The sequence below is a fragment of the Chanodichthys erythropterus genome, chromosome 22 (genome assembly GCF_024489055.1).
Source record: "Chanodichthys erythropterus isolate Z2021 chromosome 22, ASM2448905v1, whole genome shotgun sequence".
Taxonomy (NCBI): Eukaryota; Metazoa; Chordata; class Actinopteri; order Cypriniformes; family Xenocyprididae; genus Chanodichthys; species Chanodichthys erythropterus.
Window position 1 is genome coordinate 31,652,644 of NC_090242.1, and position 27,455 is coordinate 31,680,098.

Below are 27,455 nucleotides of genomic sequence, written 5' to 3' on the forward strand. Positions count from 1 at the left end.
TTCCTCTCTCTGCAATGTCTTCCATTGTTGTTGTAAAAAAAAAAGGTTCTCACCTGTGATCTTTTCATAGTGCTTACATCCTGATTGAAGTGTTAACAATTAACCACTGAGGTGTTTGGCCAGGTGGCACATGTAATTGGCCAATTAGCTCATGTAGTGTCATTTTGAATGGCAGTGTTTTGAAATGGCAAACATCCCTGCAAACACGTCCAGTTGGGGCCCACATGGGCCTCGCTTGGGCTAGTTGGGCTTCGGCTGGGCATGGGCTCAGGGTGGGCTGTTGTTGTTGGGCCCCACATGGGCAGTAGATAGGCTATGGGCTCCATTCAAAATTGACTGTCAGACATGGATGCTATTTTTAACAATATAGACTCTGGGCTAGGTCCACTTTTTATACAAATTTTATTAGATTAGCTGCTGTCTGTAACATTTTTTTTGTGTTTTAAGATTTACAAAAAATTTATAATGAAAATGTACAACATTCATTTTCAATCCATTCATCTAACAATCCATTTTCCTAACCGTGTTTTTGTCTTACCCCGAATCATTATACATTTATAATAAGTGTTTATATTGGGACTATTTCAGGCCGGTCAAGTAGGAATCGCTGCGGAGGAGCAAAGTCCCTGCGTGACTCGTCATAGACGTAGCTCCGGCTGCAGTGTTCTTCCGCAAGAATAATTCTGTTTATTAATCGCTAGAGCGCCAAATTGGAGACTGCAGCTAAACAGTTGTCTTAAGAACGTTGTACGAGTTTCAAAAGAAAAGTTTGTACGGTTTCCCCACAAAATGTTCAAACCGTAAGCAGTGCGCATTCTGTGCAGCGCACATCTGGAAAGCTCAACCCCCATCGCCGAGCGAATTGGAATCTGCCCAGCAACAACTTTGCCGCCTTTCAGTAGTCTGCTGTCCGTTAAGGATCCTCGAGTTCATCGGTGTCGTCGTGTGGACAAAAGGCAGGTAAGAGTATAATAAACTTGGGGATGATTTTACCGCATGATGTTAACCTAAAGCTTTTTTGTAAAGTATTAGTTTCGAGGAAAGCTTTTAGCAAATGTTTGTGCATTAGCAGATGTAGCTTAAACTTGGTTAAAGCGTTGAACAGACGACTTTAAGTTATCAAGTCAGTAACGTTAGCATTTGAGCTTGTTTTGAGTGGTTGACTTAAATATATTGTTCAGAACTATTTGGTTGTAAACTTCTTAGCAAGGCAGTCGAACAGGTATTGGCAAGCTGTTAAAAAGACTAAATTTCAGCCGCTTTTACCAGCTGGTGGAATTTTAATAGTTGCACTTGTTGCATTTACAGTTAAAGCAAAAACACTGATGAAAGTCCATGTGAATGTCAGCAAAGTTTTATCGGCCAGGGTGTCGTGCCAATTAAGGCACATATCCCCGCCAGGATTTGCATCCCCTGGCCGCGGGAGCGCGCGAGCACTCTGCTGCACTTCCGAGACACGGCAGGTGAAAACATCGGGTTTTTTATGCAGTGATCAATTTTGAGATTTTGGGCCAGTTTGCTCCCTTAACATTTAACTAAGCTTTAATGTCAAAAAAAAAATGTCAACATTACATATTAAGGTGGTTATTTCATTATATTTTGTCAACTTGTGCCTTTAGATTTCTACCGTAAATCACCAAACGTTAACAGGGTTTTCCTGCGTTTATTTTTTTTAGCGGCCGACAAAACAAATTTTTGTCCCGCCAAAGCCTGGTTTTGATCAGTTATTGTGATCTATGACTGATGTAGATGACTGCTGCGCTTGTGATAGAGCGCATGTTAACTGAGTGACAGAGAGAACGAGCAGAGAGCCCCTCCTTTTGTCTTCAAAATAAGCACTGTCTTAACTCTCTCATATTTCACATATTAATCAAAATCAAAAGGTCAGAAGACCCAATCCATGTTGCACATGGTGCATTCGGACAATTTTGTGGGTGTGCACTCAAACAATTTTGACTCTTCTCTAACAAGAGAAGTAGTTATCTTCTATTGCTATTAAAAATGTATTCATTTATTTCAATGTGTTTTAAATATTATACACTTACTGATAATTATTAATTTAATATATATATATTTTGTTTGTAGGTTGTGGGTGTCATTAGAAATGTAAAATTTGCTCTGAATGAAACTAATTGCCACTATGTCTCCCACAGCAACGTATGAAATTGCCTGCACAAAATTAGTCGAGTATGAACACAGATGTACGAACCGAGTCCGATTCTACAGAGAATATGGGAAGGGGGAAGCGCAGAAAGAGGTGAGGCTATTTGAATTACTACTACTAAATGGATGGTGAAAAATTTCCCAATGACACAGGAAGGACATGTTTTGTGGGAGTTTTGTTAAGTGTATTTGGCTCAAAGCTGTCAAAACGAGGGAGGTAGACAACAGATATATGATTAAGAAATAAATAATATTAAATGTAATGTAATGTCAGTTAATAAAAAGAACAATCACATGTTTTGGGGGGATAAGAGATGTATACAAATGGATGTGTGCATGCCTGAAGGGAGCATGGGGTGTTGGAACAGATGTTAAGGATCAATGTGAGGGTCTCTCTGGTATCTAGAGTGTAGATACCAGAGATGTATATATTTTTTATGTATATATTTTTTAACCAACTGTTTTTAAAACACTTAAACTCATTGATTGTGCTTGTATATTATAGATTTCTAGGCGAGTGATTTTGTCCAGTGAGGATGAGCCTCATCAGGCCTACACCTCCATCCACCCTCAGGTCATCACCTCCACTATAAAAAAAAAAGAAAATGTAAGTCAACTTGACATTATTTGTTTTCTGGAGAAAACTATTCTGTACCAAATCTTTTGTAGTTGAGCCAATTCAACATTTAATGTCTATTGGATACAGAAGTACTTAAGAATTTAAATTATATATATATATATATAAGATTTTTTTGTTGTACAAGATTTTTACAGTGTGGATTTTTGCTGAACCAACACAACAAAATTATTATTATTTTATTTTTTATTTTTTTCAGCGCACCGGCTGCATCCACCCTCTGATCTGTGCCGGCTCCATCCACCCTCAGATCTCTGCTGACACCTCCATGGCCTCCATCCAACTGGCAGTACAACTTTGTGGGCCGAAACGGGAAGAGAGAGTTCAAGGCCTTAAAACTGTATGAAGTAATGGTAGGTGTGCATGTGGATAATGTTTTAAGTTGTACTGATATTAGAAAGCTGTCACAATACCCCAAACTTATAAACATTATTTACTGCCTATGTTTACTTGCACCCAAATAATCCATTTGTAATCGGATTGACTGCTCAATCAAATTGAAAGACGTTCATGTAAACACCTTAATAGATCCGACTGAGCTTGATCCGAATGAAATTTAGATCGGATTGAAAGGGGTGGTTTATTCCTTTTCTAATCCAATCCAACAGCAAAAAATGACCATGTAAATGCTTGAATCCGACTACTATCTCATTCGTTCTCAGAAGATCTGGGGCACATGCGCAGTGCAATGTTAACACACATTACGCAGTGCACAAAGTCGCGTTCACGTTCTGAGTTGAAAAGATGCCAACAGGCAGTGACGTAGTTGTATCCCTTCATCATAATATTGGAAATATTTCCGTTTAAAAACAAGAAGGGGAGCCAATGGATATCATAAAAGAAGTAACGTGCAAACTTTGCGCAAGAGTTATTGCTGGTGAAAAAGTCACAGAAAGTGAAAGTAAAAAGTGACGGAGCTGTCTGACGCTGCATTAACGGAGCATATTCTCTCAGAGATGAATTTCAATATAATATGCTGGTAACGGTATATAAAAAAATAATTTATTCCAGTATTTATCTGGTGGCTGTACATATAGGCAAGTGGAACAAGTGAGAATAATAGAGAATACGAATCTGACGTCATGCCACATTGAGTTCTGGGTAACTTCTTTGTTTATTCGCCAGTTTATTTGTCTATTATTATTTTGTGTTCAACAGTTTTTGTTTTTTTTAAGTCGGTGCTTGAAGTAACGCTGCACTTAATTTTCATTGATGACTGCAGTGTTAGGAAATAGTATTATAGCCTACACTCTAAATAATTTTAATTATAGGCTATAATTCATTGTAATAATAGACCTAAAAAAAAATTAAATCATTTTTAAAGATAGCTAAAAGCCTAATCTTTTATTATCCTCACAGCACATATAATATTAATTTAATAATAAAAGAAGCTGAACCTAATAGTTATAATAAGACTAGAAGAATGTAACACGCCTACATTCATTGGAAATACTAAATCCTCTTAATATTGCCAAGATTTGAAGCTGTTGACAATATCTCCCGCTATCGTCGATACATGATAATCGCCTGTTGACGCAACCTGGTTTACCGCATGTGTGACTGATATGACGTCACACGCACAGTGCGTGCGCAAACGTTTTAATCAGAATGTATATAAAACACATATAAATGGATATTTGAATCAGATTACAATGTTTAGAGTACATGTAAACAGATCTGCAATCAGATTCAATTCATTCGGATTGGTGAAAATTGGTGCATGTAAACGTAGCCACTGTGTATGGAGTTGCAAGTAAGTTGCCTAACTTGTGTGTTTAAGAGTATGTGTGTAGTTATAATAATAATAATAATCTTATTGATTTTTATATAGCACTTTTCTTTACATAGTTGTCTTTACAGTCCTGGCTGAGATTTGTTTTGCCACATATAAAGTAAGTGACTGTTATATTTGTTTCTTGCAGGAGGCTTAAAGAAAAGCACCATGACCAGCAAAATCACCTGTAAAGATGTAGAGAAGGCAGTCTCCAAGTGGCTCATTGGTGCTAGGGACTGGGGGGTAATAGACAGGCCCGACAGGCAACCCCTCAAGGACTTGGCTTCGGGTTCATTTGAGGTGGAAAGTAGCTAATCCTGTCTGTAACAGTGAAGGAACACTGAGCAAAAGTTTTCTTAATGAGAGTTTTCTTAATGTTTTTGTTAATTTTACTTAAATAAAAAGGTAATTAATTGTATTACTGGTCTTGTTATTATTGTAGCTCATTTAACCCAAGATGTTTGGGTCTTTGGGACCCGTTTTAAAGGTTGCTAAAAGAAAAAATATGCTATTTATTATTTTTTTCTAACACAAACTCATTGGCCGTCTGTGTGCAGGAGTGTTGTCTTTCTGCACCTGCTATTCCCACACAAAGTTACAAAATTGTTACATTTCAAGCATTTTCACCTATTCTGATTAAGTTCTAAGAAATAATCTCTAATAATGATATAATCTTTTCTATGTTTTTTTTTTATTGAATTTCCTTGGTTTCTCACAAAAAACAAACAATCATAAATGCGATCTCACAGGGGTAAATGGCTAAAGTAAACATCTGTCAAGTATTTTTTACATGAATTGTTATGGCTGTATTGATTTAAAAGCCTAATAATATGGTGGGTCCACCAGACCCGGTAAAATTAGCTGTGTAAAAAAAATATGAACATGGGTTACAGAACTGTATGGGCTGACTGTAAAATAAGATGAATTTGTTAGCCCATAATAATGGTTATTACCCTTATGGGGAGAATAGCAGGGGCCCATGTGCAGCCCACATGGGGCCCAGGTAAGTGTGGGCCCCAGATGGGAGAAACCTGGGTTGCCCGTGTGGGTTTTAGCTAGGGCCCATGTGAAGCCCAACTTCAGCCCATCTGGGCTTGCCCACATGGGGCCACCATGGAACCCCCGGACAAAACTAACTGGGCCCCATCTGGGCAGCCCAGATGGGGCCCACTCACCAGCCCATATCCAACCCTTATGGGCCCCACATGGGTGTGTTGGCAGGGATGTGACTTTATGTCAGATTGTTGTGTCTTATGCAGAGAACTGTATTTAGTGAATTTAAAAAGTGCTATTTTGAAATGCAAAATGTGTGTAAAACAGAAAAGGTGTTTAGACTTTTGGAGACTTGAGAAGAAGTTTTGCTCTCTGTGTGTCAGTTTAAATAATTGTGCTGTGCATGTCATTTTAGTGTGTTAGCAATTGGAAAAAACTGTATATTCAATATTATATAGTATTGAATGTCTGCATATACAGTACTTACATACTGCAAACATACAGCAGTCTAAATGCAAATGACTAAAAGGTCAAAGAAAACTCTAAATGAAAAGCATGATACAGTACACACACACACATACAAAAAAAAATCAAAGTTCAGAGTCAGTGAGAGATTCATTCTGCTTCAGCATCACGTCTTCATGTTGGGTCCGGCCTAAATCAAGTCAAGTCACCTTTATTTCAATTGCAATTTATACTACACAGATACTAGTATAGTATAGTATATAATAGTATAGTATAGTATAGTATAGTTTAGTCAAAGCAGCTTTACAGTGATAACAGGTACATGATGATCAGTAATGCAAAGAGAGTTCATTTTGGCTGTACAGCTCTAAAAGAAAATAGTGTCATTGTTCAGCTGAAGTCAGTTCAGTGTTGATTCACTTACATTGTAAAGATCATCAATTATTATGTAAATTACTGTAATTATTTTCCTCTATAAAGCAGTTCTGCAGAAAACAGTGATGTCATCATCAAGGCTAGCTTAGGTCAGTTCTCATCCTATAATGTCAGTACTGTCAGATCAATAATATTGTTGAATATTAGTGAATATTGTTGAGGACATTTTCCACATCACAGGCAATGTTGTCTCTCGCCAGGCAAAGGGAAAAACCTGAGCCGGATCCAGCCTTGACAGCCTTGTCTCCACACCCCTTGCTCTTTCTCCTCATCATCCTCTTACACATACTCTTCCTCCTCTACTTTTCAGATTGTTTCCATCTATTGTTGGTATCATCATTCAGCACCTGTGTCACCTGTGCACTCTGAACTGACCTATATTTTATACAGTTGATTTGATCACATCATTAGAAATAAGTGTGAATAATTTTGAGTCATTGTGTTTAAAGGATGACAACTGTGTTGTAGTTGTGTTTAACTTTTGCCACATGTATTTACCATTTTGCAACACAGTGCCAAATGTGTTTTAGTGAGTAAGAATGTGTTTAGAGTTTTGCAAAAAGAGTGGATGAGATTTGCAAACAGTGTCTTAACTACCTGAACTTGTTTAAGGTTTTGCCTACAAAGTGACTGATTCGACAAATGGGTTTAGGCCACTGAGCTTTGGGTTCAGAGAATGGGGTTTATTGTTTTAGCAATTGTGAAATACTGTAATAAAGTGTTACAATTTCTTGTAAAAAATTTCTTTTTTTTTGTGTTGAATTATTATTTTTTTTTGGATCATAACTCAACAGATCCTCAGTAAATACTGCAGGTGTTATGATGACCTCAGGCACAAATTTGCAACTTTTATTTTACTGAGCAAAAAACACTCTTAGATCATTATTTCAATTATTTCAATTCGATTGGGCTCAAGGGAGACAATAGAGATTCTGTTGTCACAACTCACTTGTAATTTCTAATGACATATTTCTGATATCTGTCAGGTTATGTTTGGTCTATATGTGAGATGTGTGTGTGACGTGTGTTTGTGTGAGTCACTGAGTAAGAAAATAATCTTGTAAATCTCTCAAATGTCTGGCTTAAAGACTTAAGCCCAAACTTTACTTCACTTTTTATGCGTACACAAGGGTTAGCGTACAGTGTGCGTGACGCGAATTTCATCAAGAATATTTTTGTAGGTCACACACAGGTCGCATATGCGCATTTAATTTTCTTCGATTCACAAGGTAGTCAAAGAAAACCTGCATAAATGGAACAGACTGGAACACATGCAAGCTACAGCAATGATGGAGGCCTCCATAGGTGATAGATTGTGTGAAGAAGTTAGAAAGTACCCTCATCTGTACAACTCTAGCATGAAAGAATACAAAGATGTTTACAAGGGTTGTAACTCGTGGTGAGAGATTGCTCAAAAATTTGCATGTGTTGAATGCCTGTGTATGCGTACGAGTCAAATGAAGTATACCTTGCACTGCTGTGTATTCGACTGTTCGCATACACTAGCATACGCGCTAAAAAACAAAATATACCAAGGGCTTGTTAAATGTCACTGTGAACAGTCGAATGATGTGAACATGGATGGATGATGATGATGATGTGTCGAAAATCTTGAGCAGCGTGAAGTTTAACAAAAACAAAAGAGCATAATCCAAACTTGACGATAGTCCTAACATGAGAAGAGAAACATAACAGCCTGTATCTTACAAACAACACCAGACCAGGGGCCTCATTTACAACCGTTGCGTACGCACAAAACAGGACCTGAAAGAGGCGTACGCCAGTTCCTATATGCATAAGTTGTGATTATAAAAACAAACTTAATGGGAAAATGTGAGCACCTCCATGCAAACTCTGACCCATGCATACGAACATTTTAAAGACAGAGCAGTTTGGCATCACCGATGGTGAGCTGAGGGACTGACGGCGGATGAAGGAAAATCACTTTAAATTCTAATTATGAGTCCTAATCATAAATACAGTGCATGTTCACAATAACAGTTTAGATAAATAAAAGAATGATTTAAACATGTGTGGAAATCACGTTTTCATTTTGATATACACATTTACATTAATATTAAAGCACTGGAATTACATTACACAGAATTTAAACAAAAATGATATAAATTTCCTGTAATTTAATGACAACGAGTCATTGTCTTGTATTTGACGGCGTGTCACGTGGATGAGAATATGCATGGAAATTATATGAAGATGAGGTTATGAATAGTAAAACTAGGCATCGTAAGCTCCATATATGGTCATTTCGGGGAAGAGACGGGGATGGAGATGCACGTACGCTCTTCGATCTTCAGCTGACTCGGATTTATGAAGGGATTTTTGCACAGGTTCTGGCGTACGCATGGTTTTATAAATCAGAATATTTTTGTGTGTACGCAGAATCTAGCTTTTGCGCATACCTACACTTTTAGGATGAAATCTACGTAACATTTTATAAATGAGGCCCCAGGATCTGAGAAAACGGAAGGTCTTATTAAATACACAAGATAATGAACTCAGTCCAAACAAGTGTGCTGTAATCAGTAAAATAATGAATAACTATGGAAACCAGGGGAACAAAGTTTAGTCACCTTCATTTATAAAGCACTTTTTTACAATAAAGATTGTTTCAAAGCAGCTTTACAGTGATAATACGAAATTACTGGAACAGAGATTGTTTTGACTGTATTTGATTGATTTATGGATAAGTGTGTTTATATATCTTATACATTCTCGAAGGATCTCATTTTTTGTGTATGAAAGAATGTGTTTTTGCGCTGATCTTCACTGTAGAATCTGAAGTCTTGAATCTGGAATCACTGAAACAGGAAGTAGAAGAGCAGAGGAGAGAAGAGCAGGAGGAAGCTTCCCTTAAACACTCCATCTAATCAAGATGATAAAGAAACAAGTTAATTAATGCTTCTACTAATAGTAGTACTAACTGTAGGCATTGAAAAGTACATGTTCATCGCCAATCAATTTAATCAGTTTTTTAAAAAAGCCAAATAAATATTATATACCTGCTGCATTGCAAAGGTCAGTGTCACAGCACTGGAGAGACACTGTCAGTCCCTCTGGTGTCTGTGCAGTCGTCCGTTTACATTCCTTTGCACATCCTTTAGTTGTGACGGACACTTTAGTGGAACCTGCAAAAAGGACAAACTTCCTAAAAAATAGGCTAAAGAAACAATTCCAGAAATCATGTTCCTCTTGGAAGAGACAAATAATTCCAATTATACACAGCAAAATCCCCAGAGTTAAATCAACTCTGCTCAGAGTAGGCTACATATGGTCCCAATAACATTTGATTTTATGACTGTATATGACTCCCTTCAAATGTTATTGAGCTTTAATTTATGACATATTTCTGTACGAGCCCATATACAGTGAGAAATAGCAATTATTTACATATTTGACAGTTTATTTTAGTAAATATCATAAATATAAAAGGTGTGCATCATAGCTGACACCTAGATGAACATTTTACATTTGGTTTCATGACTGTAAATTGTTCTCTTCAAATGCTATTTAAGTAAGTGTAACATGGAAGTTACTGTAACAATTAAATAAAATAAATAAAACCAAATGAAATGATTGTTTCTTTTCAATGCCCTGTTGTTGTTTTTTTTGTTGTCTTTTATATCTTTGAGCTCTGTTTACTATTTGCTTCTAGTTATTATATAGTTATTGTTTATCTTTCAGTTGTTTAGTTTCTAATTTACTTTATAGATATTCAGTTTCACTATTTTTAGTTTAATAAGAGTTTTCCTTATCTTTGGGTTATTAGTTTGTTTTTTTTGTTCAACACTTTTACATTTTACTCATAGAAAAGATTAACCCAAATTGAAACAAATGAGGAAAAAAAAATACATCACAGTAGTACAATTCGAAAACAATTCAACTCTTCAAACAATATAACAGTCTGAATGTTCCTTTGTCAGCCAAAATGAGAAAAAAATGTTGGTGTGTGCAAAAAGTCTCTAAGTGTAGATGTAGATGAAGGCTGTATTTCAACAGTCAATAGTCGATGAAGGGAAGAAAAAAAAACAGATCCTACAGATCGGAATGTACTCAATGAAATAGATTCCACCTGATCAGCAGAAAGCACCAAACCAGGGGTGTGCACGGGACTTCTCTGTCTGTATCTCTCGTAGGTTGGTTGGGAGGCTCGCCATCTCGGTGTTCAATGAAATCACAGAAAAAACCTGACCAAATCCGGGGGGGGGGGTTAATATACTTTTAACATCCCGCATCGGATTTTACAAGGGGTTCTCAATTAGTAGTCATCAGCGGCAATATCAACAATAACATTCTCAGATTGATCTTTGCTCACTCTCTCGTGATCAGCAATGTGTGTATCTCTCATTGCTCCCGCGTCTCGTCTCAATGACGTCACGTGCGGTCTCAATTTAGACTAAATATATCATTTAAGCAATTTGTCACTTTATCAATTTATTATTTCATTATTTCACACTGCAATGACTTTAATCAGCTTTATGTTTAATATTTTCAACATTTTATTAGAATTATAATTATTTCAAAATTATATTATTTACTTTGTTTCTTATATAACTGAATTCTAACCTGTGTTACACCCTCCCCTCTTAAATCTATGCAAGTCCCTTTGCATAGCTAAAACTTAAGACTTTATAGCTTGGGGTGTCTTATTGGTTTGGGATGTTCTGCAAGTGATTCTACAAAAGCAGTGTTCAGTCCTTGAAGCAGGGATTGGATAATGGATATCATTGGGTTTCCCATTTCTGGGTAAGTCAGTCTTTTTGACTTCTGCTTCACTCTTTTGGACCTTCTTAACTGAATTTCATCCTCACTTGCACTTTGATCTGTTTCTTCCACAGGTTCAGCAAATTCAGCAGATTCAGCTGATTCTACTCCGCTTCTCCTCAATGGAACATCAGGTACACTTTCCTCAACTTGAACAGCTTGTGTGTTATCGTCCTTCTCGTTTTCATCAGGTACATCCAGTTTTTGCTGCTCTACTTGAGGTAAGTGGTTTCTTTCTTTCAGGTTTTCCTTTACAGGTCCTGTTCCACAGGATGAAGACTGGGTTTCAGGTAAGTACTGAATATCAGGTAAGTGTTCCATTTCAGATGAATCATTTCTTCTGGGTACATTTCTTGCATTCACAGTCTCTGAACCATGACTTGGGACAGATGTTTGAATTTCAGAATCAGAGTTAGAAGAAACGTCTTTAGGTTCTCTGACCACACTGTACTCTCTGATGACCCTTTGTGTAGTCATGGCTGGAACTTCAGAGAATTGTGGTACATAGTCATCTTCATCGGAACTTTGATAGTTTTCCTGACATTCATCCGGTGCCTCATCTCTGTTTTGTCTGGTTACCCGCTTTTTCTGAGGTTTCGTTACATCAGTTTCTTCTTCCATCAGCGGCGATAAGAATCCACAAGGTAACAACAAATCTCTGTGTAATGTTCGTAAGGGACCTTCTTGTCTTTCGGGTTTCACTGTATAGACAGGTAATTCACCAGTACGACTCACTACAATGTGTACCATGGGATCCCATCTGTCAGCTAATTTGTGTTTTCCGCGTGCCCTCACATTTCTGACCAGGACACGGTCACCTTCCTCGAGAGAAGACTCAGTTACTTTACGGTCAAAGCGGACTTTGTTTCTTTCTGCGGTTTTGGCCGCATTCTTCTGGGCTAATTTGTAGCTCTCCTGAAGGTGAGTTTTTAATGACTGCACATATTGTGAATGGAATTTAGGACTGTCATGGTTCACTGTGGTGTTAAAAATCAAGTCTACTGGGAGTCTTGGTTGGCGTCCGAACATAAGTTCGTATGGTGTGAAACCGGTTGTCTCGTGCTTCGTGCAGTTATAAGCGTGCACAAGGGGTTTTACAAAGTCTTTCCAGCGAGTTTTCTCTTGAGTTTTCAAGGTACCGAGCATTCCTAGCAGCGTGCGGTTGAAACGCTCGACCGGGTTCCCTCTAGGATGGTACGGTGTAGTTCTGACTTTTCTGATACCAGCAATTTCACAGAGTTCTTTGATCGTTTTGGATTCAAAGTCGGGTCCTTGATCGCTGTGGAGCTTTTCAGGCACACCATAATGCACTATGAAGTTTTCCCACAGAGTTTTAGCAACCGTTCGGGCTTTTTGGTTTGGGGTGGGGATTGCGACCGCATACTTGGTGAAGAAGTCTGTTATTACCAAGATGTCTTTGGTGTTACTACGGTCGGGTTCCAATGACAAAAAGTCCATGCACACTAACTCTAGTGGCCGGGTAACTTGGATATTCACTAGAGGAGCGGCTCTTTCTGGTAAGGTTTTTCTGCACACACAGCGTTCACAGGTCTTGACTTTATTTTCGACATCCATGGCCATTCTGGGCCAATAGAATCGCGACCGGATGAGATCAAGGGTCCGTTCTATTCCCATGTGACCCATATTATCATGTAGACTCTTCATGATCATGGCTCTTAAGTCAGGTGGTAGAACAAGCTGGTAAGTTGTACAGTCTCCAACGGCTCTTTTACGATAGAGAACACCATCCTTTAACTCAAGTTTTCTCCATTCTCTCAACAGGAAAGGAAGTTCTGGAAGCTCACATCTCAGTGCAGGTAGGACAGCGTCGCCTGATTCCAATTGAAAAATTACTTCTCGCATGGCTGGGTCATTTCTCTGTTTTTCTTTCAACTCCTGTTCTGACATACAGGGAACAACTGAAGATCCTTCCATCAGCTCATAATCTTTGGGAATTGCATCTGGACTCATGGAAAGTGACTCAACAAGAGTGATACAATTACTGTCACCTGCTTGACATAAGGAATGTTTTTCATAGACTGCTTGGATTGCATCCATGGAAACTGAGATGGAATTGGCAGTTTCAGGTGAATGGTACAAAGTAAACTGGCGTATTCGATCTTGTTCCTTTTGAGATGTAGGATCATTTACCAGATCACCATGGGGTCGTCTAGACAGTGCATCCGCATCGAGATTGTTCTTTCCAGGTCGATACTGGAGAGTAAAGGAAAAGGTGGACAAAGCAGACAACCACCTATAGCTTGTTGCATCCAACTTGGCTGACGTTAAGACGTAAGTAAGGGGGTTACTGTCCGTGATCACCTTGAAACTGCTTCCATAAAGGTAATCGCAAAACTTTTCAGTAACTGCCCACTTCAAGGCTAGGAATTCCAGCTTGTGAGCAGGATACCGGGCTTCGCTCCTTGACAACCCTCGACTGGCGTATGCAATTACTCGTAGCACTCCCTCTTGCTCCTGATAGAGCGCTGCACCTAGTCCAGTGGTGCTCGCGTCTGTATGTAGCACATACGGCAACCCAGGATCTGCGAATCCTAACACTGGTGCTTCGGTAAGTTTTGAGATGAGTGTTTCGAATGCTTGCTGACAGTCAGCTGTCCATCGCTCTCCGAAAGGTATTTTGGGGTCAAGGTAAGTCCTCTCCTTACTTTTCATCCTGCAACTTTTCTGAAGCGGAGGATATCCCACAGTTAGTTCATTCAATGGCCTCACTATTTTCGCATAGTCCTTAATAAATCGCCGGTAATAACCGGAGAACCCTAGGAAGGAACGAAGCTCTTTCAAGTTCTTCGGACTTGGCCAGGTTTTGATGGCTTCTATCTTCTGGGGATCCGTCTCCACACCGTTTTCTGAGACGATGTGACCAAGATACTTCACTGACTTCTGGAAAAACTTGCATTTCTCCAACGAAAGCTTTAATCCATAATCTTTCAAACGTCCTAAAACATGAAGAAGACGTCTTTCGTGCTCTTCTAGGGTATCTGAGAAGACAATCAAATCGTCCAAGAACACTAGGACTTCTGAGAGGTTGATGTCACCCATGCACTTCTCCATCAGCCTTTGGAACGTGCTGGGAGCATTTGTGATACCTTGGGGCATCCTATTAAACTCCCAAAAACCTAATGGGCACACAAAAGCGGTCTTGGGTTTGTCTTTCTCTTCTAGTTCGATCTGGTAATACCCAGATTTAAGATCGAGCACTGAGAACCATTTTGAACCTCGAAGTGCTGAAAAGGTTTCCTCCAAGTTGGGTAAGGCATATGCATCCTTGATAGTCTGCGTATTCAACTTGCGGTAGTCGATGCAAAGTCTTATATCGCCGTTCTTCTTCCTTACTACGACAATAGGGGAGGAGAAGGATGACTCCGATTCACGGATGATACCAGCATCAAGCAATTCCTCTAAATGTCTGCGGACAGCTTCAAGATCGTTGGGATGGATCGGTCTTGCTTTGTGCTTGAATGGGGTTTTGTCGTGTAATTTAATTGTGTGTTTCACTTTGCTCGTTTGTCCAACATCCATGTCGTGCAATGCAAAGACTTCGGGCATGGCGCACAGTTTCTGAGTGATTCTTCTCTTCCACTCTTCTGGCAAACTGGAATCACCGAAGTCAAAGCAAAGTTCTTTGGTGGATTTTGCATGGATACTTGACTCTGAGCAATCAGGTTGCACAACATTGTCCGACATTACTTTCTGCAGTGCATGAATATCTGCTATCACACTTTTCCCCGGGATGATGATATCATGCTCTGTCTCGTTCTTCAACACCACTGGGACTTTACGCGATGGATGCCGAGGTAGATTGAGTAAGCAACTGGCAACTAGCAATCCTCCTGGAAAAGGTGTATACGAAGGAGGTTCCATCACAGCCCATTTTTCGGCTACTTGTCCCTTTACACTCACCACTCCTTCAAGAACAACATTTTGACCCGCAGGAACAACAGTAGGGGTAACATCAGGAAGCCTAACGATTCCTATGCTGCTGTTTACTTTCTGCTGGCGCCTGTGTTTGATGGTCTGGATTACAGCTTTGTAACCAAATGGAATGGCTCGACAGACTGAATCATTTGTTTCAAGATATTTGTCATATGCGAGATCCAAGGTGTTCGTGCCTATTAGCACCTTTGGTTGGGCAGTGCCGCCGGTTTCTGGAATGACCAGGGCAAGAGTAGACACCTCGACATCAGATCCAAGAAAGTCTCTGGGGAATGCAATGCTCACTTCAACAAACCCCAGGTAGGGTACTGCTTGACCATTGGCTGCTTCTATTTCCAGCAGGTCATCTAGAGAAGTTATGCTTAGTCCAGGCAAATTCTGCTCATAAAACGAATGGGAAATGGTGGTCACTTGAGACCCTGTGTCAAGTAGACAAGAACAAGGTTTTCCCTCAATGTTCACTTGAGCAGTGCATTTCGTACCAATTAATCCTTTGGGTAGACCAACTGGATGGTTTCTATCATAGGACTTCAAGTTGCCCATGTTCACTGGTTTCTTGAGACTATTCTGACAAGTGACAGCCCTCGTACGTCTCGCTACAAAGGCTGGGCGGCGTTTAAAGTTCCTGAGGCACTTGGGCCATACTGACTATCCCATAGGACTTGACGTTCTCTCAACTGCTTTCTCTTATCGGTTACAAGGGACGGGTTTGGATCATTTTCACAAATTGAAACAACATGTCCGTCCTCGCCACATCGAAAGCAATAGCCTGGCTTAGGCCTGTGAGGTTGCTTATGGTCAGCTGTAGGAGGGTCTTTGCGAACTTGTGTGTTTGTTTGCTTCGATTTACTTGAATTGCTCTTTGGCTCTGAGTTCTTTTGTACTCTGAGCTTTGCCATCTGGCTCTGGAGCTCTGTGACTTGCTGCTTTAGCTCAAGAACAGGATCATTTGACGGCAACTCACTTTGTCTTGTCGGTTTGCTCCTCTGCTTAGCGAGCTGGCTCTGAAGTTTAGCGATTTGTTTCTTTAATTCGGCCACTTCTGTATGTTCTGACACTTCATTGTGGTTCAGATCAAAAGGGTTAGCAGTGACTACATGGGAACTGGCTCTTTGTCTCTGTACTCCTAAATGCTGCTTCATGCGACTTTCTTTTGTGGAGTATTTGTTTTCTTCACTGCGCAACTGCAGAAGTAGCTCAGGGAATGGAGGGGGTTCATTCCTTTTTTGTTCAAGCTGAAGCTTGGCTATTAGCGTGTCATCCCAACAGCCCCGACAGAATTGTTTCAGGAGCTGTCGGTCAGCTTCATCAACAGGAATACCGCCTCTTTTCATCACTTTGAGAAGGTTGGTGTACAATCGTTGCAAGTACAAAGAAGGTTTTTCCCCTGCATTCTGTAACGTGTTCAGAAACTTAGCGAAGAGATCATCACCATCTTCTACGGTGTCGAAAGCAGAATCTAAAACATCAAGGTAAGCAGCAGGTAAGGCTTTTGCACCTAACTGCTTGACAATCTCTGACGCTGGCGGCAGCAGGCTGTCTAAGATCTTCCTGGAACGATGTAGGTCAGACAGTGAAGGATCTTGGAGAATTAACTCTACACTGTTGCGCCAGGTTTCATAATCAACTTCGCCAATAGGTCGGGGAACTTTGCCTGAGAAAACTCTTAGCCTGAATGACGCACTAGAGGTTGAAGCTCCATCACTTTTCACAATGTGCTCAATGATCATTCTTTGGACTTCAGGTGGGTTCACATCTTTTGTCTCTAGTGTGGGTGAGAAACTTCCTTTGCTAACTCTTTGGACTGTATCAGAGTTCCTTCTCTCATCTGAATGCTCAGTTCGCTTGGTTGGAAGCGGAATGTCAGGGGGAGAATAACCAGACATTTGAGATGACTCAAGATCATTGGCATCAGCTGGATTGTCAGCGACATCGGTTGCATTTGCAAGAAGCTGCTCTTTCAAGAGATCGTCGAAAGTTCTGCCACTGAGCTTTGCTATCCTCTTCAATTCAGCAAAATAATGGGTTGTGGCACTCTCAGTAACTGCTGACGTATAGACACTTGATAGAAGCTTTATGTGGTAAGCAACATTGTGTGGGCTCTTGAAAGTGTAGGGCAACAGAGGTTTGAGAGCCACTATTGCAGAACCACTGCTATACTCTACAATGACTTCTCTATGGTAAGGTGATTTGAGATCGTCTATGGTAAGGTGTCTATGGATACTACCATATTTTTTCAGGAAGTCAGTTAGATCTTCGTCAATTTCTGTGTTGGTCAGTCCACTAATTATTACTGCGTTTTCAATTAAAACGTTTTCAAGATCAATTACTTCCATTTTGACTCTTATTTGCACCACTTAGTTTGATTTTTTTTTTTTCTTTTGTCTTTTGTGTCCTTCAGAATTTTAAAATTTACAACTATACCACTCCTGGCTGCTGGCTCGCCACTTCTGTAACATGGAAGTTACTGTAACAATTAAATAAAATAAATAAAACCAAATGAAATGATTGTTTCTTTTCAATGCCCTGTTGTTGTTTTTTTTGTTGTCTTTTATATCTTTGAGCTCTGTTTACTATTTGCTTCTAGTTATTATATAGTTATTGTTTATCTTTCAGTTGTTTAGTTTCTAATTTAGTTTATAGATATTCAGTTTCACTATTTTTAGTTTAATAAGAGTTTTCCTTATCTTTGGGTTATTAGTTTGTTTTTTTTGTTCAACACTTTTACATTTTACTCATAGAAAAGATTAACCCAAATTGAAACAAATGAGGAAAAAAAAATACATCACAGTAGTACAATTCGAAAACAATTCAACTCTTCAAACAATATAACAGTCTGAATGTTCCTTTGTCAGCCAAAATGAGAAAAAAATGTTGGTGTGTGCAAAAAGTCTCTAAGTGTAGATGTAGATGAAGGCTGTATTTCAACAGTCAATAGTCGATGAAGGGAAGAAAAAAAAACAGATCCTACAGATCGGAATGTACTCAATGAAATAGATTCCACCTGATCAGCAGAAAGCACCAAACCAGGGGTGTGCACGGGACTTCTCTGTCTGTATCTCTCGTAGGTTGGTTGGGAGGCTCGCCATCTCGGTGTTCAATGAAATCACAGAAAAAACCTGACCAAATCCGGGGGGGGGGTTAATATACTTTTAACATCCCGCATCGGATTTTACAAGGGGTTCTCAATTAGTAGTCATCAGCGGCAATATCAACAATAACATTCTCAGATTGATCTTTGCTCACTCTCTCGTGATCAGCAATGTGTGTATCTCTCATTGCTCCCGCGTCTCGTCTCAATGACGTCACGTGCGGTCTCAATTTAGACTAAATATATCATTTAAGCAATTTGTCACTTTATCAATTTATTATTTCATTATTTCACACTGCAATGACTTTAATCAGCTTTATGTTTAATATTTTCAACATTTTATTAGAATTATAATTATTTCAAAATTATATTATTTACTTTGTTTCTTATATAACTGAATTCTAACCTGTGTTACATAAGAAACAAGCATACCAGTGTCAGATGTAACTTTAGAAACGGTCCCTAAATTTGCAAATATCGAACTGTCCAACGCCAAACCAACTTTATGCCAGTTGACAACTCAGTACAAATGTACGCATGACTCATGTCTTTCTTTGGCAAGCACCAAAGGGAAAATGCATTGCACACACATACTTGTACCGAGTTGAAGTACATCCAGAATTAATGCGTCATAACAGAATCAAACATAACATCCGTTTCCATCTCCCATTATTCACACGAGTCAAAAACTACCTCAAGTGAGATGGTCCTCAGTGCAGAACACGAGATACAACTCCTCCCACTTTACATAATCCCTAAACTGCCCGTCCGGACCCCCTGGATCTCGTGTGATCTGCAGTGATGGGCTACTCCCTCAAGTGACTGTACAAACTTTGTTGGGCGTTTCCATCACTCTTTCTGATGTGATACTTCAAAATGTGCATAAAAACAGGGTGATGAATCATAGCTTGAGTAAACTACGACAGTAAATTTTCCACATCCTGCTGGACTTACCAACTGTTTGTTCCACTGTACTGCTTGAACATTGGGTATATCCAGCTTCACATGTCTGCACTGTTGCTGTTCCTTCACAGGAACCCATCAAATCAGGTATGCACAAGTAACACTGGAGAGAATATCCTTAAAGACAGAGAGAGACATTCAGTGATCTCAGTGTACCAAATAATACATTCAATACTTGCTGTTTTTTGTACCTCCAGTGAGAAAAAAGAAAAGAAGAACGACAGAGACTCGCAGATCCATCTTGTGTCAGGAACAGAATGAAATCACAATGTTTCCGTTCCTTTTATGTCTGTTCAGAAAGGGGTGGGTTTAATGAGGAAACTTTGTGAAGTCAAACTTGACAAACTCAAACACTCACGATAAATGTTTCTCCTCCACAATAACGATCAGTTTTAAATAATGAATTAGTAGTGTAAGATAATGATTTTAAATGAAAAGTAGAAAAGTTCCTCAGGACAAATTTGACTGTTGCTATTGTAGTAAGTGGCTGGTTTGTAGTGACTACGCCAGCCCGAGATAACAGGAAATTATCAGGAAAAAAAAAAATCAAAACACGCAACTTAGAAGAGGCAAGAGGCGTGAGTTTCCGTTTAAGCAAATATTTTTATTGAAGTTAAAATAGTTTACAAAATTTTAAACCTCAAAAATGCAGCATTTAATTGTCCTGGTCAGATGGGGGAAAAAAGAAAAAAATAATTAATTTATGCAGGAGGCTTCCTTTATGAGAAGTGGGCTAGGATGGTGCACCCAGTGCACAAAAGAAATCCCGCCAGTCAAAATCACATCCACAAAAATCACTGCAAATAATGACCAGAAATAGTGACACAGCAATAATGACAACCCTTATTGAAGTGAAGCCTGTGCAACCCAGAACCAAGAACTCTTCCAAGGAACGCTCAGCTCCTGCAAAATACAAAAAAAAAAAAAAAAAGAGAGAGAGAAGGAAAAATCACATTAGAAGACAAACAGAGGTGGAAAGTCCAGGGGTCAGAAAGTAAAAGTCCTGCCATATTTTTGTGTTGTTTTATGTTAAAGTTAATGAGATAAATAAGTGTTTAATTGAGTGATGATTGATTGAAGACACCTGATGATAACAAGCAGAATCACCAAAGGAGAAAAAATCACAATTTTTAACCCACCATCACAGAGATCAGGGTTTGCTTTAGTTGAGCTCTTGACCCTTGACTTTTTAATATTAGAATTTTTTTGGGCTGCTGTAACTGAGTTATAACAACCAGACAAGCAAAGAGAAAAGATGATCAGGTGGTGTTGGTTATGTTTTTACATGATCATTATTTGATCTGAATCACTGAACTCATTTAGAGCCCAATCTCTGAGTTAGATTTACATTATTGATTACAGCAGCACTGTGATTCAGAAGATCAGCTTTTTCAATATAATGCAAAATATTTCTTAAAAGTTGTTCTGATCAAAAAAAAAAAAAATTCTTTTAGGCACACACAGACATCAAGAATCAGCGTATGAATCTCAACGACGGTGACAAGCAACATATTCTGATAAACAGATCAACTCGGAACATTAGAAAACAAGCTACTAAAAAGTCACATAAAAACAGCAAAAAATAAAATAGTGAGAATAAAGAAAATTACTAAAACAATTAAGCAGTATACCATGTCAAGTGACTTACAGCGCACTTCACGTAGTTTGTTTATGTATTAGTTCATTAGTTTAGGAGTGTTCAGGCATTAGAATTAACACAGTTACTTACATGTTGCATTACTGTGGAGTCCAGGCACTACACAATATTTTGTAATCCTCAACGGCATGTTTATTGCTGGGTAGATCTGGTTTAGCACCATGCAGGCCTATGTTACTTAGGCTACCTATTCTTTTGCATGTCATGCGCAAATTGGTGGGCGGGGCTAAACAGGCAGGAATGAAGTAGGCGTTGATCTTCTTCTGCAGAGGCGGTGCTTGCTGCCCTTTGACGTCATAGATCCCCACTTTGAAAATCCTGTCGTTTGCTGGGTCTGGTGTCATTTAAAGCTTTTATTGGACTAATAAGGAAGTTTTCAGCTCTGAAACTTACAGGATATTCTTATAGTATGATGACCTCTTATATATCAAAAGCTCAAGGAAAATTTGATTTCTCAGTTCATCACCCCTTTAATTCTCAATAAGATCTTCTGTAAAAATAAAGTTAAACTGGTCAGTAATGAGTGTGGTAATGTAAAAGACAGTTGTAATTCTTGTTCCTCTTTTTAGTGATTCTGTTTGTTAACAGCAGGTGTTCATCATAAATGCTCAATCATCACTTACATATTAACTTAATTATATCACTGCAAAACAGCATCAATGTTGCTTTTAAGGCAGGAACACACCAAGCTGCCGGTCGACCATCGGGCAGTTTTTGTTCGTCGGCCGACTAAGTTTTCTCAGTGTGTTCCGCACCGTCGGCTGAAGTTAGTCCTCGTCTGCTTTTTTTTGGTCAATTCAACATGTTGAATCGCCATCGGAGCTCGTCGTCAGTCGGGCCATCTGATCATTCTGATTGGCTGTTCAGCTACTGCCACCTGCTGGTACGGAAAGGCATTTCATCTTGCGCAAGCACAGAACCGTCGGCTGTCAGTTTGGTGTGTCAGGCCAACTTTGGACCCAGACGCTGCCAACTTGAACCAACCCCGTAGTCTGCTTCATCGCCACTAGTTCGTCAGCGTCGGCTTGGTTTGTTCCTGCCTTTACTCTGTAGTGTGGGAACTAGAGGATGTTCCTGTGGGGTTGAAAGGGTTAAAGGTGTAAGATGAAATGACACACCCGCAAAATGTATTTTAACAGTAACAAACTGTAAGTTAAAAAACAGTTATATACTGGCAACACTGTTGCCAGTATAGTTTACTGTAAAATTGAGTTTTGCGGGTCACCATTGTGCTGAAGAGTAGAGCCTGTGCTTAGGTTCAGGAGAAGATCAAGAGACATTGGTGATATGCTGCATGCTGTTTTATTTACCAGATGGTGATTGTGTAGCTTCTGATGCAGTGAAAGTCTCTTTATTTGTAATGTTTTTATAAAAAAAAGTTCATAGTAATAATATGCTCACATCATCAGCATATAATAAATATTAATTTGTAAATTTAAATGGCAGTGGGACAATCTGAGGCACTCGGTTTCTACAAATGAATCACTAAAAGAGGAACAAGAATGAACAAACAAACAAACATAAACACAAGAACTACAACTGTCTTCCAGCCATGACACATTACTACACTTATTACACAAGATCTTATTGAGAATTAACAGAAGTTTAGATGTTGATGTTTTATGTTTGGTTTGATGTCACCATTGAGGAGATCAGTGTTTGCTTTAGTTGAGCTCTTGGCCCATGACTTTTTATACATCAGTTTTGTTTTTTTCTTTGGCTACTTAAACTATTTTTGCAAACCACAGTTGTTATGGTAGAAACAAATGTGGAGAAAAAACATTGAGTGCTCATAGGTATGTGTTGATGAAAATGTAACCATCAGTGTCTATTGATTCATTGAACTCGTGTTTAATCCCTTGTGTTACATAATTAACAGACTAATATCTTACATTATCACCACAGTGAAATTACAGCAAAAGTTCCAACAACAATCAGTTAAAAAGATTTTTTTTAAAAACACCATGCACTAAAAAAAAACAAATGCAACATTATTTAGACACACAGATAACAAAAACATCAATCTCAACAATGGTGGCAATAAAAAGGGAGCCAATGCTGCAGTGCATGCTGGGAGTTTTGTATTATGCTGGCACCCAGCATGCATTCCAACATTAAACTTTTGAATGTCACCATTGTCGAGATTCAATTATACGACTTCAATATTCTTCTAAGTAACTGAAACATTGCTGTTCTTATGCTGTTGAACCAGAGACATAATCACTACTTCACATTAGCTTTTTTTACCCCATAACAAATGTGTTTTATAAACACTCAGTTACAGCAACCAGAGAAAACTAATGTTAAAGAGTCAAGAGCCCAACTAAAGCAGACACTGGTCACCACGATGGTGACTACAAACTTCAATATATTTTTATTTTCAATAAAACATCAACATCCAAATCTGTTAATTCTCAACAAGAACTTCTGTACATGTATGAAAGAAATAATGTCAAACTGGTTTGTGAACTGGTTTCACACTCAGTGTGGCTGAAATCAGTTGTAGTTCTTGTGTTTCTGCTCTTCTCTTTTTTCTGGTCTTGTTTCTCTGTCCTTCAGTGATTGTGTTAATCAGGTGTTCATCAGTGTCTGAATTCTCTGTCAAGTGGACTATATTAGTGAACTAATGTAGGGAATAGTGAATGAGGGTATAGGGTGTGATTTGGAACAGCCTCTGAGTGTCGACTTTGAGCGTTGTTAACTCACAGTATTCCTGTAGGCTACTTTCTTAAAATTAATGACAAATATTACCCAGAATGCATTGCTTTCTACAGTATATTAAATGAGGCCCCAGGAACTGAGAAAACGGAAGGTCTTATTAAATACACAAGATAATGAACTCAGTCCAAACAAGTGTGCTGTAATCAGTAAAATAATGAATAACCATGGAAACCAGGGGAACAAAGTTTAGTCACCTTCATTTATATAGCACTTTTTTACAATAAAGATTGTTTCAAAGCAGCTTTACAGTGATAATAGGAAATTACTGGAACAGAGATTGTTTTGACTGTATTTGATTGATTTATGGATAAGTGTGTTTATATATCTTATACATTCTCGAAGGATCCCATTTTCTGTGTATGAAAGAATGTGTTTTTGCGCTGATCTTCACTGTAGAATCTGAAGTCTTGAATCTGGAATCACTGAAACAGGAAGTAGAAGAGCAGAGGAGAGAAGAGCAGGAGGAAGCTTCCCTTAAACACTCCATCTAATCAAGATGATAAAGAAACAAGTTAATTAATGCTTCTACTACTAGTAGTACTAACTGTAGGCATTGAAAAGTACATGTTCATTGCCAATCAATTTAATCAGTTTTTAAAAAAAGCCAAATAAATATTATATACCTGCTGCATTGCAAAGGTCAGTGTCACAGCACTGGAGAGACACTGTCAGTCCCTCTGGTGTCTGTGCAGTCGTCCGTTTACATTCCTTTGCACATCCTTTAGTTGTGACGGACATTTTAGTGGAACCTGCAAAAAGGACAAACTTCCTAAAAAATAGGCTAAAGAAACAATTCCAGAAATCATGTTCCTCTTGGAAGAGACAAATAATTCCAATTATACACAGCAAAATCCCCAGAGTTAAATCAACTCTGCTCAGAGTAGGCTACATATGGTCCCAATAACATTTGATTTTATGACTGTATATGATTCCCTTCAAATGTTATTGAGCTTTAAATTATGACATATTTCTGTACGAGCCCATATACAGTGAGAAATAGCAATTATTTACATATTTGACAGTTTATTTTAATAAATATCATAAATATAAAAGGTGTGCATCATAGCTGACACCTAGATGAAGATTTTACAGTTGGTTTTATGACTGTAAATTGTTCTCTTCAAATGCTATTTAAGTAAGAAACAAGCATACCAGTGTCAGATGTAACTTTAGAGACGGTCCCTAAATTTGCAAATATCGAACGTCCAACACCAAACCAACTTTATGCCAGTTGACAACTCAGTACAAATGTACGCATGACTCATGTCTTTCTTTGGCAAGCACCAAAGGGAAAATGCATTGCACACACACACTTGTACCGAGTTGAAGTACATCCAGAATTAATGCGTCATAACAGAATCAAACATAACATCTGTTTCCATCTCCCATTATTCGCACGAGTCAAAAACTACCTCAAGCGAGATGGTCCTCAGTGCAGAACACGAGATCCAACTCCTCCCACTTTACATAATCCCTAAACTGCCCGTCCGCACCCCCTGGATCTCGTGTGTTCTGCAGTGAGGGGCTACTCCCTCAAGTGACTGTACAAACTTTGTTGGGCGTTTCCATCACTCTTTCTGATGTGATACTTCAAAACGTGCATAAAAACAGGGTGATGAAACATAGCTTCAGTAAACTACGACAGTAAATTTTCCACATCCTGCTGGACTTACCAACTGTTTGTTCCACTGTACTGCTTGAACATTGGGTATATCCAGCTTCACATGTCTGCACTGTTGTTGTTCCTTCACAGGAACCCATCAAATCAGGTATGCACAAGTAACACTGGAGAGAATATCCTTAAAGACAGAGAGAGACATTCAGTGATCTCTGTGTACCAAATAATACATTCAATACTTGCTGTTTTTGTACCTCCAGTGAGAAAAAAGAAAAGAAGAACGACAGAGACTCGCAGATCCATCTTGTGTCAGGAACAGAATGAAATCACAATGTTTCCGTTCCTTTTATGTCTGTTCAGAAAGGGGTGGGTTTAATGAGGAAACTTTGTGAAGTCAAACTTAAAGACAAACTCAAACACTCACGATAAATGTTTGAATTAGTAGTGTAAGATAATGATTTTAAATGAAAAGTAGAAAAGTTCCTCAGGACAAATTTGACTGTTGCTATTGTAGTAAGTGGCTGGTTTGTAGTGACTACGCCAGCCCGAGATAACGGGAAATTATCAGGAAAAAAAAAAAAATCAAAGCACGCAACTTAGAAGAGGCAAGAGGCGTGACTTTCCGTTTAAGCAAATATTTTTATTACAAAATTTTAAACCTCAAAAATGCAGCATTTAATTGTCCTGGTCAGATGGGGGGAAAAGAAAAAAAGAATTAATTTATGCAGGAGGCTTCCTTTATGAGAAGCGGGCTAGGATGGTGCACCCAGTGCACAAAAGAAATCCCGCCAGTCAAAATCACATCCACAAAAATCACTGCAAATAATGACCAGAAATAGTGACACAGCAATAATGACAACCCTTATTGAAGTGAAGCCTGTGCAACCCAGAACCAGCCCTCTTCCAAGGAACGCTCAGCTCCTGCAAAATACAACAAAAAAAAAAAGAGAGAAGGAAAAATCACATTAGAAGACAAACAGAGGTGGAAAGTCCAGGGGTCAGAAAGTAAAAGTCCTGCCATATTTTTGTTTTGTTTTATGTTAAAGTTAAAGAGATAAATAAGTGTTTAATTGAGTGATGATTGAGCATTATTGAAGACACCTGATGATAACAAGCAGAATCACCAAAGGAGAAAATCACAGTTTTTAAGACACCATCACAGAGATCAGGGTTTGCTTTAGTTGAGCTCTTGACCCTTCACTTTTTAATATTAGAATTTGTTTGGGCTGCTGTAATTGAGTTATAACAGCCAGACAAGCAAAGAGAAAAAAATAATCAGGTGGTGTTGGTTATGTTTTCACATAATCATTATTTGATCTGAATCACTGAACTCATTTAGAGCCCAAACTCTGAGTTAGATTTACATTATTGATTACAGCAGCACTGTGATTCAGAAGATCAGCTTTTTCAAGAAGCTGGTAATGCTGTTTGTGGAGATGTTTAATCAGATCTTGAGAGATTTAATGTCTTTTATCTTCAGTTGATTTCATCGAAGGCTGTGGCTGAAGTCGTAGTTCTTGTTGTTTCTCTGTCCTTCAGTGATTCTGCTCCATTGGTTTCAATGGAGCTACGATCAACTTAAGCTTACGATGCTTTTGGGAAACGCTGCCCAGTTCATCTGGGTTAAGCCATGTGGGGCCTCCATGGAAACCGTGGACAAAAATGTCTGGGCCCCAGTTAGGCAGCCCAGGTGACATCCATCTGGGCCCCACCATGCTGTGTTGGCTGGGTAACATTGTGTGTAATTTAAGCCGATGTTAATATATTTATTTGTTTTAAAAGTTGTAGTAACCTGAAAATATCTTGACAACTTTGAAAATGCAGTGGATTTATGGTTCCCAGTATGCTTTGCATAGGACAAGGAGAATAAATGTTAAAATTTTAGGTTTTAATGTGTTTTTTAGTAAAAGGAAAGAGTTTCTGATGAGTTGGATTTTGTGGTTACCATTATGCTGAGTAGTGCAGTCTGTGATTAGGGCGTGGGTGGCTTCATGTGATACACTAAAATAACCTTACGAGCAATGATGCACTACTTCTTCTGATGGGTAGTTATGGTTCTTTAAGCTTCCATGTTATATAGGCCCTACGTAATATTTAACATATTAGGGGCCAGATTGACGAGCAGCTTGTGCCAATGCAAACCCTCTTTTGGGATTAAAATCAGTCAGAATTTACTAAAGACATGTAGTGAAAAATTAACAC

General features: G+C 38.7%; 3 protein-coding genes and 1 long non-coding RNA gene across 4 annotated transcripts in view; 1 reads left to right on the forward strand and 3 right to left on the reverse strand.

Annotated features, from left to right (window-relative positions):
* LOC137012691 (fulditoxin-like) overlaps positions 1-19,547 on the reverse strand; it is a 129,364-nt gene extending 109,817 nt beyond the window's left edge. Inside the window, exon 1 of the mRNA XM_067376083.1 lies at positions 19,449-19,547. Coding sequence (XP_067232184.1) covers positions 19,449-19,497 — 49 coding nt within the window. The 5' untranslated portion in view covers positions 19,498-19,547. The remainder of the gene's footprint in view (positions 1-19,448) is intronic.
* On the forward strand, positions 262-4,889 carry LOC137013276 (uncharacterized). Its single transcript, XM_067376959.1, has 7 exons — positions 262-304; positions 919-960; positions 2,154-2,257; positions 2,669-2,770; positions 3,000-3,140; positions 3,838-3,850; positions 4,723-4,889. Exons 1-7 carry the CDS (start codon positions 262-264, stop codon positions 4,887-4,889), a joined length of 612 nt encoding a protein of 203 aa, XP_067233060.1.
* On the reverse strand, positions 8,851-19,376 carry LOC137013315 (uncharacterized). Its single transcript, XR_010893696.1, has 3 exons — positions 19,249-19,376; positions 9,488-9,613; positions 8,851-9,351 (listed from the first exon to the last, which is right to left on the reverse strand). It is a non-coding gene; the product is annotated as an uncharacterized lncRNA (long non-coding RNA).
* A 3,527-nt stretch (positions 19,548-23,074) lies between the features above and the next one.
* LOC137013173 (lymphocyte antigen 6B-like) lies at positions 23,075-25,591 on the reverse strand. Its single transcript, XM_067376805.1, has 4 exons — positions 25,508-25,591; positions 25,309-25,434; positions 24,259-24,384; positions 23,075-24,122 (listed from the first exon to the last, which is right to left on the reverse strand). Exons 1-4 carry the CDS (start codon positions 25,554-25,556, stop codon positions 24,055-24,057), a joined length of 369 nt encoding a protein of 122 aa, XP_067232906.1. The 5' UTR covers positions 25,557-25,591; the 3' UTR covers positions 23,075-24,054.
* Between the last annotated feature and the right edge of the window lie 1,864 nt (positions 25,592-27,455).